At 45.0% G+C, this 14,266-nt stretch overlaps 1 protein-coding gene across 2 annotated transcripts in view; it reads left to right on the forward strand.

Annotated features, from left to right (window-relative positions):
- The window catches only part of LOC137426686 (target of Myb1 membrane trafficking protein), a 51,953-nt gene that overhangs the window by 32,628 nt on the left and 5,059 nt on the right, over positions 1-14,266 (forward strand). Inside the window, exons 11-14 of one of the 2 annotated variants that reach the window (XM_068115470.2) lie at positions 430-565; positions 5,872-5,947; positions 6,180-6,239; positions 8,737-8,776. In XM_068115470.2, the coding sequence (XP_067971571.2) occupies positions 430-565; positions 5,872-5,947; positions 6,180-6,239; positions 8,737-8,776 (312 nt within the window). The remainder of the gene's footprint in view (positions 1-429; positions 566-5,871; positions 5,948-6,179; positions 6,240-8,736; positions 8,777-14,266) is intronic. The other variant, XM_068115471.2, reaches the window with a different exon arrangement.

Consider the following 14,266-nt stretch of genomic DNA (forward strand, 5'->3'; position numbering starts at 1 on the left):
GTTCCCATTTTCATGATGCTCGTAATGTGAATACCACATTCAAGTGTAGCAATCGCAAAGTTACAGATAAAATATTAATGTTGGTATGTCTTATAATTGCATACAATTGAAATGTGAGCATGTTAATTAGTTATTACCTACTTTTGGAACGTAAGTACAGTATGTCTTTTAAATACGTATAATTATAATGTGAGAACCTCTATTACGTTTTGGAACGTTTTCATTACATCTGTTGTTAATACCATACCAGCACACAAGCACCACACAAAAAAGGCCTGGCAGGGTCTGCAATCTGATTGCTCTTTCTTGTTTAATTATTTACAGTTGACCTCGACAAACCCACCTCTTGCAACAATAATAATTAGCAACAATTGACAAAACATTTTTTGCTCTGACACAGCTGAGCAATTGGTGCTGTTTGTCCATCAGGTACCTCAAACGGACAAGCTGTCGATGCCGGTTCCACAGCGAGTGAGGAGGCTTCTGGGCATCCATCACAGGCGGCTGATGATTTTGACATGTTTGCACAGACCAGAGGAAACTCCATGAATGATCAACGCAAGCAGTATGTGGGATGAGTAAGGGAGGGGATGGGATTGTTGGAAGAATAACTTTTTTTTCCAACGCGTGAAGTGAAAAGTGGGGAGAAGTGATCGGTTCACTTTTTATGTCTGTCTACCTCTACAGACATCAGTCTGTGATCGAGGAACAACTTGATTTCAATTGAATTATATATTTTGAACACTAGAACATCAACCAGAGCATGAACCTGTCGTTTAGCAGTACTTTGGCTCTAGATTTGGAAAATTGTACGGAATCTCGCCCAGATCACGCATGTGCACAGAGGAGTAAGGTATTTATTATTATTTTTTACTCTGTATGACAACAACAACAACAACAACAACAGGCATTTTAAGGCCATTTTCCCTGCTAAAGCGGGGCTTAGCCTTCCGGGCCCCATGACTATCTTTTCCATTTTGCCCTATTTTCTACATCTCCCCTTGTTAACCCCCTTGCCCGCATTTCTTCTTCCACCACCTTCAGCAAAGTCTTTCTCGGTCTTCCCCGTCCTCTACTTCCTTCTACATTCATTTCCATCATTCTTCTCAACCAGTCACTTTCATCTTTCCTCAGCACATGACCAAACCATCTCAACCTGTTTATCTTCACAGCATCCATCACAGGCTCTATTCCCATCATCTTTTGCAATTCATCATTTGTCTTCCTCTCTCAACGATACTCCACACATCCACCGAACCATTCGCATTACCACCCTTTCCAGCCTTCGTTGCTGCTCGACGTTCATTACCCATGTCTCGCTCCCATAAATCATAACACTTCTCACACATGCAGCATACACCTTTCCCTTCAGCTTAAACGACACTCCCCTCCTCGTCAGCACACCACTCAGTTCCCAAAACTTCTTCCATGCACATCTCACTCGAGCTTCCACCTTCTCCATTCAGCATGTCTCTGAGCAAAATGTCTGTAGCAAAATGTCTCCTAGCAAAATGTCTGTAGCAAAATGTCTCCTAGCAAAATGTCTGTAGCAAAATGTTTTCACACCCTCCAGCTTCACGCCGTCTCCAAGATCCAACTCAACATTTCTTCCTTCTGCAGCTCCCTCTGTGCACACCTTGCACTTGAATGTAGTTGCCACACTGGTTAATGACCCTCTCAGACCACTACATTTTTGATGAACCCACTCAGCGCACATTGTAGATTGAATGGAATTCACTCCGACACCCTTCCTGCACACAGCACCGGCCACTTCCCAGTTCTTTCCACCTCACCACATGCTTTACCACTTGCCATCACCTTCGTCTTTTCGATATTCACCTTCAGACCTTTTGCCTCCATACATTCCTTCCACTTATTCATGTTCTCCTTCAGTCCATCCATACTCTCCCCAATCAACACCAGATCATCTGCATACAACAACTCCCACGGTAAACCCTCCTTTACGTTCCGAGCCAGCACCTCCATCACAGCTACAAATAGTAGTGGACTTGGTACCGACCCCTGATGCACTCCCACCTTCACCTCATACTCACCACTGTTCCCGTCCTTCGTCTTTACAGCTGTGCGTGCTCGCTCACACATTGCCATCACTACTCTGATCAACCATTCCTCTACTCCTAACTTCCTCAATGCCCATGTCACTACTTCGTGTGGAACCCTATTGAATGCTTTCTCTAGATCAACAAACCCAAGAAACAACTTCTTCCTCTTCTCCATGTACTTCTCCTGCAACTGCCTTACAATAATCAGCGTGTCTGTCATTCCTCTTCCTGGCATAAATCCAAACTGCATTTCATCAATCTTCACTTTCTTCCTTTTCCTCCTCTCCAACATCCTTTCCAATACCTTCATTCCATGCTCTAATAACTTTATTGCTCTTTACGAGCCATAGTCCAGAGGGTCACCTTTCCCCTTGTATAGAGGGACGAGGGTACTCGGTTCCCAATCAACTGGAATGCGGACTTCTTTCACCACCAGATTACAGATCTCTGTCATTCTCTTCACACCCCAACTTCCCGCTGCCTTCAACATATCTCCCACAACTCCAGTCGGCCCTCACGCTTTTCTCCTCTTCATTGTTTTTATCGCTTCCTCAACTTCCTTCTTCGTTATATTCTCTGCCGGTCCTAAAACTGTGTTATTCTCGATGTTGCCGTCCCATTCATTCTCTACATTCAACAGCATTTCCATATATCTCTTCCATCTTCCTTTAATTCCATCTGGGTCCACAACGATTTGTCCCACTTCATCCTTCACGCAACTCACCCCCATCACATCACACCTCTCTTTCGCTATCTGCTTTGCAATCCTGAATACCGGTCTCTGACCCTCTTCCGAATCCAAGCGTTCTCCGAACATTTTCCTACATGCCTCCTGCGACCTGCGCCTTTGCTACCTCTTTCTTTGCAGCCTTCTTGGCTGCCTTATAACTTTCATGTTCTGCCTTTTACTGCCCCCATATCCTTCGCCTTCTGCCACTCCTTGAACGTCTTCCTCTTCTCGTCAATCCTCTTTCCAACTTCTTCATCCCACCACCATGTTTCCGATAGCCTCCGTGGTGCTTTTGTCCATCCACATACCTCAAATTTGATGTCCAAATTTGCCACTTGCACTCTTTTGGGGAATATCGAGAATCTGACAAAATCGCAGCTCGTAGGAAATGTCGATCGTGCTCGGAAATGCAAAGCAAGAGTTGAAACGAACCCTCCCATGTCCTTTTTATCAAGACTGCATGGTGTAAGTAAGGTATTCTACAAACTCTCTGATTATAAATGTATTCCAATGGGATAAAGTACATGCTTGGTACATTGAGTCCAGGTGTGTGGATGGTTTATGTAACCAGGGTGTCTCACTTTCATTTGTTTTGTGGGTCACAGCGGTTCTGGGTGAGGGAGCAGGGAAGAAATAGGAGGGTGATACCAGGCTATACACTACCGGTCAAAAGTTATGGAACACCTCAATTTTTCAAGTTTTTATTGAAATTTACGCAGTTTAATGTCCAGTGAATAACCTGAAATGGTACAAAGGTAAGCAGTAAACTGCTCGAGGTATAAAAAAAAACTTTAGGTTAGCAAAAACGGAAAAATAATGCAAATTGCAGTTACATTGTAAAAAAAAAAAAGGCCTTCTTCAGGGAACAAGTAATGGGTTAACAACCTACAGCTGTTCTGCAGCAATGTAAGTAAATTAAGCCTTGAAAGTTGATGCAAACAATTCCTACAGGTGTCGCAACCTCTGCTGATTACTTGATTACAAACGCCCTGTCTGTATAAAAACAGTATTGGAACAGACTGTTATGACACCCTCTGAAGCATTATTTGGACAATATTGCACTGCAGGAAGTAGTATTTTGGAAACTGGAGGAAACTCTGACAGGAAGAGGTCTGGCAGACCCAAAGTGACAACAGAATCAGAAGACAAGTTTCTGAGAGTCAACAGCTTGCGTGATTAGGCGGCTCACAGGACAACAGCTTCAAGCACAGCTTAACACTGGTCGAAGTAAACAAGTCTTAGTTTCAACTGTGACTTCGAGCTGCAGGTTTGACAGGTCGAGTGGCAGAAAGAAAGCCATTGCTGAGATGGCAAAATAAGAAAAAGAGGCTTGCCTGGGCCATGAAGCACCACCAGTGGACTACTGAAGACTGGAAGAAGGTCTTATGGACCGCTGAATCAAAATTTGAAATCTTTGGCTCATCACGCAGGGTTTTTGTATGCCGTCGAGTAGGCGAAAGGATGGTTCCTCAGTGTGTGACACCAACTGTCAAACATGGAAGAAGCGTGATGGTCTGGGGCTCTTTTGCTGGAGTGTGTTCGGCGGTTATATCTGCAAAAGGTGGCTACTTTGCTGAGTCAAAAATTTAAATTAAATTTTGTTAAACAAAATGATTCTATGATTTCTTTTTTTATCTCCAATTGTTTATTTGTTCTATGCTTAATTTCAGAGTACATTGAGACATTAAACTGTGTAACTTTCAATAAAAACTGGAAAAATTGAGGTGTTCTAAAGCTTTTGACTGGTCGTGTATACAAAGAGGCGTTGTAACAGCGGGGCGTTGTCAGGTGGTGTAAGTTTAATGTGTGATCGGCACAGTTAACGCCTGTCAGACATTTTCACAACACATGCAATTTCGTATGGTTGTTATGGTTACAATTATGTTGGACAATTGGTACTTGTAATTTTATCTTGAATAATAGAAGCTCGAGTTGTGTTGCACTTATCGTTTTGCAAACCTTGCCATCATCGGCGCTGACTTTGTGCAGGAACTATTCATCACTTAGCAGTACTGTGCTCCATATTGTGATGATCCTTAAAATGACAAGATAATAAATGTGTGCTTTATCCCATGTGCCTTCAAGGCCCCTTGGTTTTTGTCTCCTGTCGCACCGCGGAGCGAAAGGGGGACGATGGTTTTCCCGTCCGTGCGTGCGTAAGCGAAGGACCGAATTCTAATTTGGTGTGTGGGTGCAACCCACGTCAAAATCCAAGATGGCCACCGCCATGTATGTCTGAACCTTGTGAGCGGAATATCTTGAAAAATAAGCGAAGTACCAACTTCTAATCTGTTGTGTGGGTGTATCTAGGGTCTAGGCATAAGGAAGAACGCTATTTAAAATTGGGTCGCCACGTCAAAATCCAAGATGGCCACCACCATATATATGTCTGAACCTTGTGAGCGAAATATCTTGAAAAATAAACGAACTACTAAGTTCTAATCTGGTGTGTGGGTGTATCTACGCATAAGGAAGAACGCTATTGAAAATTGGGTTGCCACGTCAAAATCCAAGATGGCCGCCGCCATGTATGTCTGAACCTTGTGAGCGGAATATCTTGAAAAATAAGCGAAGTACCAACTTCTAATCTGGTGTATGGGTGTATCAAGGCATAAGGAAGAACGCTATTGAAAATTGGGTCGCCACATCAAAATCCAAGATGGCCGCCACCATATATATGTCTGAACCTTGTGAGCGAATTATCTTGAAAAATAAACGACTACTAACATCTAATCTGGTGTGTGGGTGTATCTACGCATAAGGGAGAACGCTATTGAAAATTGGGTTGCCACGTCAAAATCCAAGATGGCCACCTTGCGTCTTCCACTTTGTCAACTCGCATCACTTCACCGACGGGGGACCGAGGCGTAACGCTTGTATTATTTGTTTTTACCTGGAGCTTGCTTGGGAAAATGTACGTCCAAATGCAAGTGCACAGAGCCCTATTGATATGACTTGTAAATGGAACTGGACGGACCGTTGGTTCTCTCAAACACTCGAGTAATTTTGCATTGGGATCTACTACATATATATATATAATATATATATATAAATAGGATATGCATGGTGTCTGCCCAGGGTCGTTTACGAAGATCCACGGGCCATTGAAGGCCTAGCCGGAGCTTTGGGGACGCGGCAGCAGAACACTGGTGCAGTAAGTTTTTCAGTGGTTTATTATATTTTAATTGATCAGGAAATGTAATTGGTTAATTGCAGATCTCATTTTTTCTTGGCTCCACTTTCACCCATCCTCCTTCGCATTATCCTCAAAAGGCCAATTTTATTCAGCAAGTGATGTTTTTCCTTTTTATATGTTCCTTTACTTGCATGATGCTGTTTTTATTTTATTTGCATCCATCATCCTCCTTTTCACCCATTCCACTCAGATCCCTGTCCATTACCTTTCCTCCAACGAGGAGATGGAATCGTGGCTCCAAGGAGCCACGGTGAGACGAGAGGTCCCTTCCTTTCCTTCTGCCGTCTGCCTGCCAGCAGACCTGTGTGCTTTTCTTTATTTTCATCTTATTCGTGCCTTATTTAATTGGCACTTGTGAGAGCAAAATAACCTTGCCGGCAATGACTTTCCTTCCTTGTCACCTTTCACTCACTTGTCTGCTATCCAAAGGTACACCTGAATGAGTCGTGAGTCGTCACAATGTGACGGCTGACATTTCAAACGGTTGCTCTGATGTCAATTCGATTTTGAGGGATTATGGAGACATCCTTTGGCTCTCATTTTCGCTGATAATTTTGTTTTTGTACCATTTAACAACTAACTTCTATCTTGCAACCATTGCTGTTCACACTTTTTGTCCGGAGGGGTAAACTTTTCTGGATGAAAACTTTGTGGAGTCATTATGTCCCACACACACAAGACCTATGTGCTAATCTGCCACACACAAGACCTATGTGCTAATCTTCCACACACAAGACCGATGTGCTAATCTCCCACACACGAGACCTATTTGCTAATCTGCCACACACGAGACCTATGTGCTAATCTGCTACACACAAGACCTGTGTGCTAATCTGCCACACACAAGACCTATGTGCTAATCTGCCACACACGAGACCTATGTGCTAATCTCCCACACACAAGACCTATGTGCTAATCTTCCACACACAAGACCTATGTGCTAATCTGCCACACACGAGACCTTTAGGCTAATCTGCCACACACAAGACCTCTGTGCTAATCTGCCACACACAAGACCTATGTGCCAATCTGCCACACACTAGACCTATGTGCTAATCTGCCACACACGAGACCTATGTGCTAATCTGCCACACACAAGACCTATGTGCTAATCTGCCACACACAAGACCTATGTGCTAATCTGCCACACACAAGACCTATGTGCTAATCTGCCACACAAGAGACCTCTGTGCTAATCTGCCACACACGAGACCTCTGTGCTAATCTGCCACACACGAGACCTATGTGCTAATCTGCTACACACAAGACCTGTGTGCTAATCTGCCACACACAAGACCTGTGTGCTAATCTGCCACACACAAGACCTGTGTGCTAATCTGCCACACACAAGACCGATGTGCCAATCTGCCACACACGAGACCTATGTGCTAATCTGCCACACACAACACCTCTGTGCTAATCTGCCACACACGAGACCTATGTGCCAATCTGCCACACACGAGACCTCTGTGCTAATCTGCCACACACGAGACCTATGTGCTAATCTTCCACACACGAGACCTATGTGCTAATCTGCCACACACGAGACCTTTCGGCTAATCTACCACATGCGAGACCTTTAGGCTAAACTGCCACACACAAGACCTTTCGGCTAATCTGCCACAAATGAGCTTTTTGCTAATCTGCCACACATGACCTGTGTGCTAATCTGCCACACACGAGACCTCTGTGCTAATCTGCCACACACGAGACCTATGTGCTAATGTGCCACACACGATACCTATGTGCTAATCTGCCACACACGAGACCTATGTGCTAATCTGCCACACACGAGACCTATGTGCTAATCTGCCACACACGAGACCTATGTGCTAATGTGCCACACACGAGACCTATGTGCTAATCTGCCACACACGAGACCTATGTGCTGATCTGCCACACACGAGACCTATGTGCTAATCTTCCACACACGAGACCTATGTGCTAATCTTCCACACACGAGACCTATGTGCTAATCTTCCACACACGAGACCTATGTGCTAATCTTCCACACGCGAGACATATGTGCTAATCTGCCACACGCGAGACCTTTCGGCTAATCTACCACATGCGAGACCTTTAGGCTAAACTGCCACACACAAGACCTTTCGGCTAATCTGCCACAAATGAGCTTTTTGCTAATCTGCCACACATGACCTATGTGCTAATCTGCCACACATGACCTATGTGCTAATCTGCCACACATGACCTTTGTGCTAATCTGCCACACACGAGACCTTCAGGCTGATCTCTCACACACAACACCTGTGTGTGGGCCAATCTCACACACACCTGACCTCCAAATGCATTTTTTGTGCAAAAGGACATGTTTGAGGGATTTATGCAATTTCCTACTTGAGCGACGATGATCAGACCTATTTCCTATAATTAATATATGTGAAATAAATGAAGTCCTCAGGTTTGAGTACATAATACTTTCTAAATTATTTGCTCTTACAAGTGCCGTACAAAGTTTATTGCTTGTTTTCCCATGGGACTGCATGTTATGCTTTCTGCTGTTTGATAACTTCCTCATCAATCATTGTCTTCAAGCTATCCCAGAAGCCTCTGTGACTAAAGTGTAAATGAACTAAATTTCTGCTTTTCATCTTTCACTGTGAAACTGTGTACTCTCGTCATCACGAGGGGAATTCTGTTAGAACGGCATTGCACATCTCGCCGTCTTTGGTGGCCATTTGCGTGTCAAATTTGAGAGTTAATGGTTTATTTGTGCTTTTTTACTGCAGAGAGAGGAAGATGGTACAGGTGGAACAGGCAGCATAGATGGTGAGTGATGTGTTTTGTGTTTTAAAGTTTACTTTTAACTGAAAAGTGATTGAAATAATGATGCTCTAAGTTTGACACCAGTCTCCGAAACCCATTTTGGAGCAATCGAGAATTGCCTTTATTAAAATTTCAGGGAAGGTTCACTCCTTGTCTGGTGTTGCACAGAAATTGAAATCAAAGCAAGCATGAATTTGATAAGTACAGTATTGAAACTTAAATCTACAGCAACTGGGTTGGAACACCTTAATCTGGCTCCTCTTTCGCTGCCAAAATGATTTTGTAGAAGTGATCTGGAGTGTGAGGGAATACGCTGGGAATCCTGTGCATGTCGGCTTCGCACGTTCAGTGAACGGATTCACTTACTTTGTGCTTTATATTGTTGTGGGATACTTTATATTGCACTGGTGAGATCAGATAACTCCGACCTAAACTTGTTAGTCACAAAGCGACCACATCCATTGCCCACCGCAGAGATTCCTGGCAAAGTCGGCGTGCCCAAAGTCACTATCGTTCTGATTGGAATCGTTGGGCTAGGCGAGTGACGTGCCAGGGCTGACACTGGACAGGTCTTAAAACGCCGGTCTTATCTTCGCAATTCGTAACCGTGCCAATCACTATGTCGAGCAGATTCCCTCTTTGAGCTGCAATATGGCACAGTTGAGCAAGCAGGATGATTCGACGACCAAGGTGTGTGTGTGTGTGCGTGTGCGTGCGCTTGTCCGTGTCCCCCCCCCCCCCCCCCCCCCCCCCCGTCTGTGTCTGTCCACATATTTACAAAACAGCAATCACTTATAATAAATCCCCATATATCAACTCATCAAATATGTGCCAGACGGAACAGGTCCTCGACGGTACACAGGACCTTCATTAAACTATGTCGTCAGTCTATCAGCAGGTTCATGGGAGCTGACATTTCGTGCCGGGGTTGAGGTGCTACATGCAATGCAGTTGAAAACTTTATGCATGCTATTATGTCACTCATGTAAATTTTTCTCCACGAGATATTGGTCCAACATTCTTCCAGAAACGAAACACTTTTGCAACTTTTTTTTCCGTCTGAGTAGTCATGGTGGCTTGTGTCTGAAGTGCGCTACGGTGTAATGAGATGCTCGTTGGCCAATCAGTCAAGCAATGACGTTTTAGCAAGGACACTTGCAGTTTGAGTGTATAATTTTTATTGACACCCTAAGTAAGCAAAACAGTAAGAAACCACCATGAGAGCGTCCTTCACGTCAGGCCATGCACAAAACCTCTCGAGATACACTGTCCCTCCCCTCTCTCCCCTGTCTATTGGTTAGAGGGAAATCGCACCGGTTACGTTCGACGAGTGAACAAATGTTATCCAGTCTCTTTAAGGGAAAGAACCGCTCCATGTCATGTCGGCACCCCAGGCAGCGGGTGAAGCAATGTTGCCCTTTATGAAGAAAAGGTGAACAAAATATCAGGAATGTGCACAGATATGGATTAAATTGGACGGCGAGTGTCATGAAGCGTCGAAAGCAGAACATTTCAAATTGTACATGACTGTTGAGTGTGCTGATGCTCTATTAGATATGATTGGTTTTCACACAACCTGTTATCAGAGATTTATCAATAAAAATGGAAGCCTGTCAGAAGAGGTATATGCGCTCATCTGAAAGTGCTTTTGAGTTGAGTGCGGAGAAGTCAGCAGTTGGCTTACGCCAACAACATTCCCAAGAGTTCCCTGTGAAGAAACTGCGGTCTACGTCATTGATCACATCAACATCAACAGCCCATCCATGTTCTGCCAAAACTCTGCATAATTTGTGTAAAGGAACACCTGTACTGGAAAGGAAACGGCGACAGACCCAAAAACCTGAGCATTGTGTCTGAAGACGTACTGAAAGAAAACCATGAAGTTTTGAAATATTTTATTAAATCGGAGAACATTTTTCCGTGTCACAGATTTGTGGACAGCAGACGGTTCATGATTCCTCAATGGACTGGGTATCACACTGAGATGCAAGCACATATAATTCTCGATAAATCTGCCATCCACCATCTTGCCATTGTGCCAGCGTCCCCAACGGAAATGTTTCGATCTTAACCGTGATGAAAAAAGTGTGGACATGACGAATCTCCTCGTAATACAACATATTGTAATCGTTTGCGACCAAGACACCTATGCTAAAACAGCAGATCTGGTGGAGCAACGACGATTTGAAGAGAAATATTGCAGTACGCATGAGAGAATTGCATACCTTCTTGGCCTATCTAGCAGTTATTATTGGCAAACAGTTTGGTGATGTTGGAATGAGGGACATTGTGATTGAATCACGAACTGTGGCAGAAGGATCGATCAATGGTTTGATATCCGCACATCATTATAACAGGTCGATGTGGGCCCATAAGATGTTGTATCTTCATACAACATCTTTTGGGCCCACATCGTACTCATCGTACCCTCATCATACCCACATCGTACCCACATCGTACCCACATCGTACCCTCAGTCACCTTAAGCTGCAGGGTTTTCTCAACTTATTTCCTGATAAGGAATCATATGAGATCATCAGGGTTTTTTAAGATCTCTACGCTTCTAGTGGGATGTCAGTGACGCATGAAACGAGTTCTGCGCTGGAAAACATCTTGGCTCGATATGAGACTTGGATTGAAGATCAATGTGAGAGAAATCAAACCTTCGCTCTCTGTTTGTTGTATTTGCGCATGGTTGGAACCCTTCTACTTTACATCAGAGCTACTCGTGGATTGGTCCGCACATCTCGTGATGGAAAGGCTGATGCTGCCCTGGTTTCTTGCTTATGATATCGTGAATTATGCATGTTATGCAACGGTTTATGTGGAAATTATCGCTTTACCGTTCACTCATCTGGCATGTCACGCAGAACTAAAAAAGCGTGGACAATGGGCAGTGCAGAGACAAGACGGTCATTCGTTTGCTTCAATCACATGTAATCAAGCAATTGAACAAACAGTTAATTGCAACTCTAAAACCAAGGATGGAATTAATAACTTCAGCTTGAATCACACGCAGTCCAAATCAGGCATAAATATAAGGTTCCAGAGCTCCAAAACCCCATCTCGGTTAAATAACATGTTCCAGAGCTCCAAAACTCCATCTCTGTTAAATAAGATGTTCCAGAGCTCCAAAACTCCATCTCGGTTAAATAAGATGTTCCAGAGCTCCAAAACCCCATCTCGGTTAAATAAGATGTTCCAGAGCTCCAAAACTCCATCTCGGTTAAATAAGATGTTCCAGAGCTCCAAAACCCCATCTCGGTTAAATAAGGTGTTCCAGAACTCCAAAAGTCCATCTCAGTTAAATAAGATGTTCCAGAGCTCCAAAACTCCATCTCCGTTAAATACGATGTTTCAGAGCTCCAAAAGTCCATCTCAGTTAAATAAGATGTTCCAGAGCTCCAAACCCCCATCTCAGTTAAATAAGATGTTCCAGAGCTCCAAAACTCCATCTCGTTAAATAAGATGTTTCAGAGCTCCAAACCCCCATCTCGGTTAAATAAGACGTTCCAGAGCTCCAAACCCCCATCTCAGGTTTCCCATTCCAAGGCCAATCTGTATATATAAAACTGTGTGTGTGTGTGTGTGTGTGTGTGTGTGTGTGTGTGTGTGTGTGTGTGTGTGTGTGTGTGTGTGTGTGTGTGTGTGTGTGTGTGTGTGTGTGTGTGTGTGTGTGTGTGTGTGTGTGTGTGTGTGTGTGTGTGTGTGTGTGTGTGTGTGTGTGTGTGTGTGTGTGTGTGAGAGAGAGAGGTTACCGATAGACTCCTAAACGGAGAGGCTCACGTACTTGATATTTGGCACAGACATGGCCATTGAGCCTGGTAAGAACATGGCCGACCTAAAAATTGATTTCATAATATTTTTTACCCATATTTTTACCTCAGCGCATTTCAGCGAGGAATATTATGCACGGAATCTGACCGGTCGCAGAGCAGCGCGCTGATTCGCTCAGAGCGATCACGTGATGTTCCTTGCCGCCATTAACTCAGTTACGCGTTCGCACGTATTTCAGAGCGAAAAGCAATTGCCTTTTTTCACATTTGAGCGAGGAACATTGCCATTCACACCACATAGGTTTTTTTTTCTTTCATCTTTAGATCCATATTTTTTGCCATAACGGAGCGCATTATGGCTCTCTTGAGCTCGAGTTAGCCAATCACCTGGGAGCATGAGGCCACGTTGGCCACGCCCACGACACGACGCAGAGTTGCAATCGTGCGTTTGCGTCGTTTCTTACCACGTGTAAACGTGGTATTTTGTCTACGAGTATTTTGAATTTGGTATTTTGAATTTGTCTACGAGTGAGTGACTGGAAGACTGACTGTGATAAAGGCAATGGCACCGAAGAAAAGAAATTTGTCACGTTCAACCTCCCGAGCAAGGAAAATCACTGATCGGAGACTCCGTGAAGCCGATGAAGGTACTTTTCACCATCGACAAGCCAATCAAGAACGTGTCTCTAGATTCAGACAGCGAGAGACAGAAGATGAGACAGAGGCACGTCTAAACGCCAATCAACAATGTCTGGCGAGGGCCAGACAGCGAGAGACAGAAGATGAGACAGAGGCACGTCTGAACGCTAATCAACAACGTGTGGCGAGGGCCAGACCGCGAGAGACAGAAGATGAGACAGAGGCACGTATGAACGCCAATCAACAAAGTGAAGCGAGGGCCAGACAGCAGGAGACGGAAGATAAGACAGAGGCACGTCTGAACGCTAATCAACAACGTGTGGCGAGGGCCAGACAGCGAGAGACAGAAGATGAGACAGAGGCACGTCTAAACGCCAATCAACAAAGTGAAGCGAGGGCCAGACAGCAGGAGACAAAAGAACAACGCCAAAAACGACTCAAACGGCACAGAAAACGCTGAAGCAACCACGTAATGTTGCAGTGCTGTTTAACTCTGAGTGAGAATAGTTCTAAATTTTAAAAACTTTCATCTGATATTTGTGATTTATTTCAAACAAACTATTTCCCATCTACACGGCCATGTATTCCTATTAAACACGGCCCCCTCCCCCCCCTCCCCCCTACCCCCTCTCCCCCTCCCCCCTACCCCCTCCCCCCTCCTCTCCTCCCCTCCCATCCCTCCCGCCCCCCTCCCATCCCTCCCGCCCCCCTCCCCCTCCCATCCCTCCCGCCCCCCTCCCCCTCCCATCCCTCACCCTCCCCCCTCCCCTTCTCCCTCCTCCCCCTCTCCCCCCTCCCCCTCGCCCTCCCCCCTCCCCCTCCCATCCCTCCCACCCCCCCTCCCCCTCCCCCTCCCATCCCTCCTCTTCTCCACCTCTCCCCCCTCCCCCTCTTCTCCCCTCCCCCCCGTTCCCCTCCCCTCCCCCGCCCGGCAATGCCGGGTACTTCTGCTAGTTAAGGATAAAGTAGTAAATGTAGTCAAAATTGCAGTCGGTCAAGATTGACTACCATTCACGCTATACCAGAGGTTTCCCCCTCCATCCTCTACCCTCTAATCACCGCTCTGTGCACAGGAATG

The sequence above is a fragment of the Myxine glutinosa genome, chromosome 5 (genome assembly GCF_964187855.1).
Source record: "Myxine glutinosa chromosome 5, kmMyxGlut1.1, whole genome shotgun sequence".
NCBI classification, from domain to species: Eukaryota; Metazoa; Chordata; class Myxini; order Myxiniformes; family Myxinidae; genus Myxine; species Myxine glutinosa.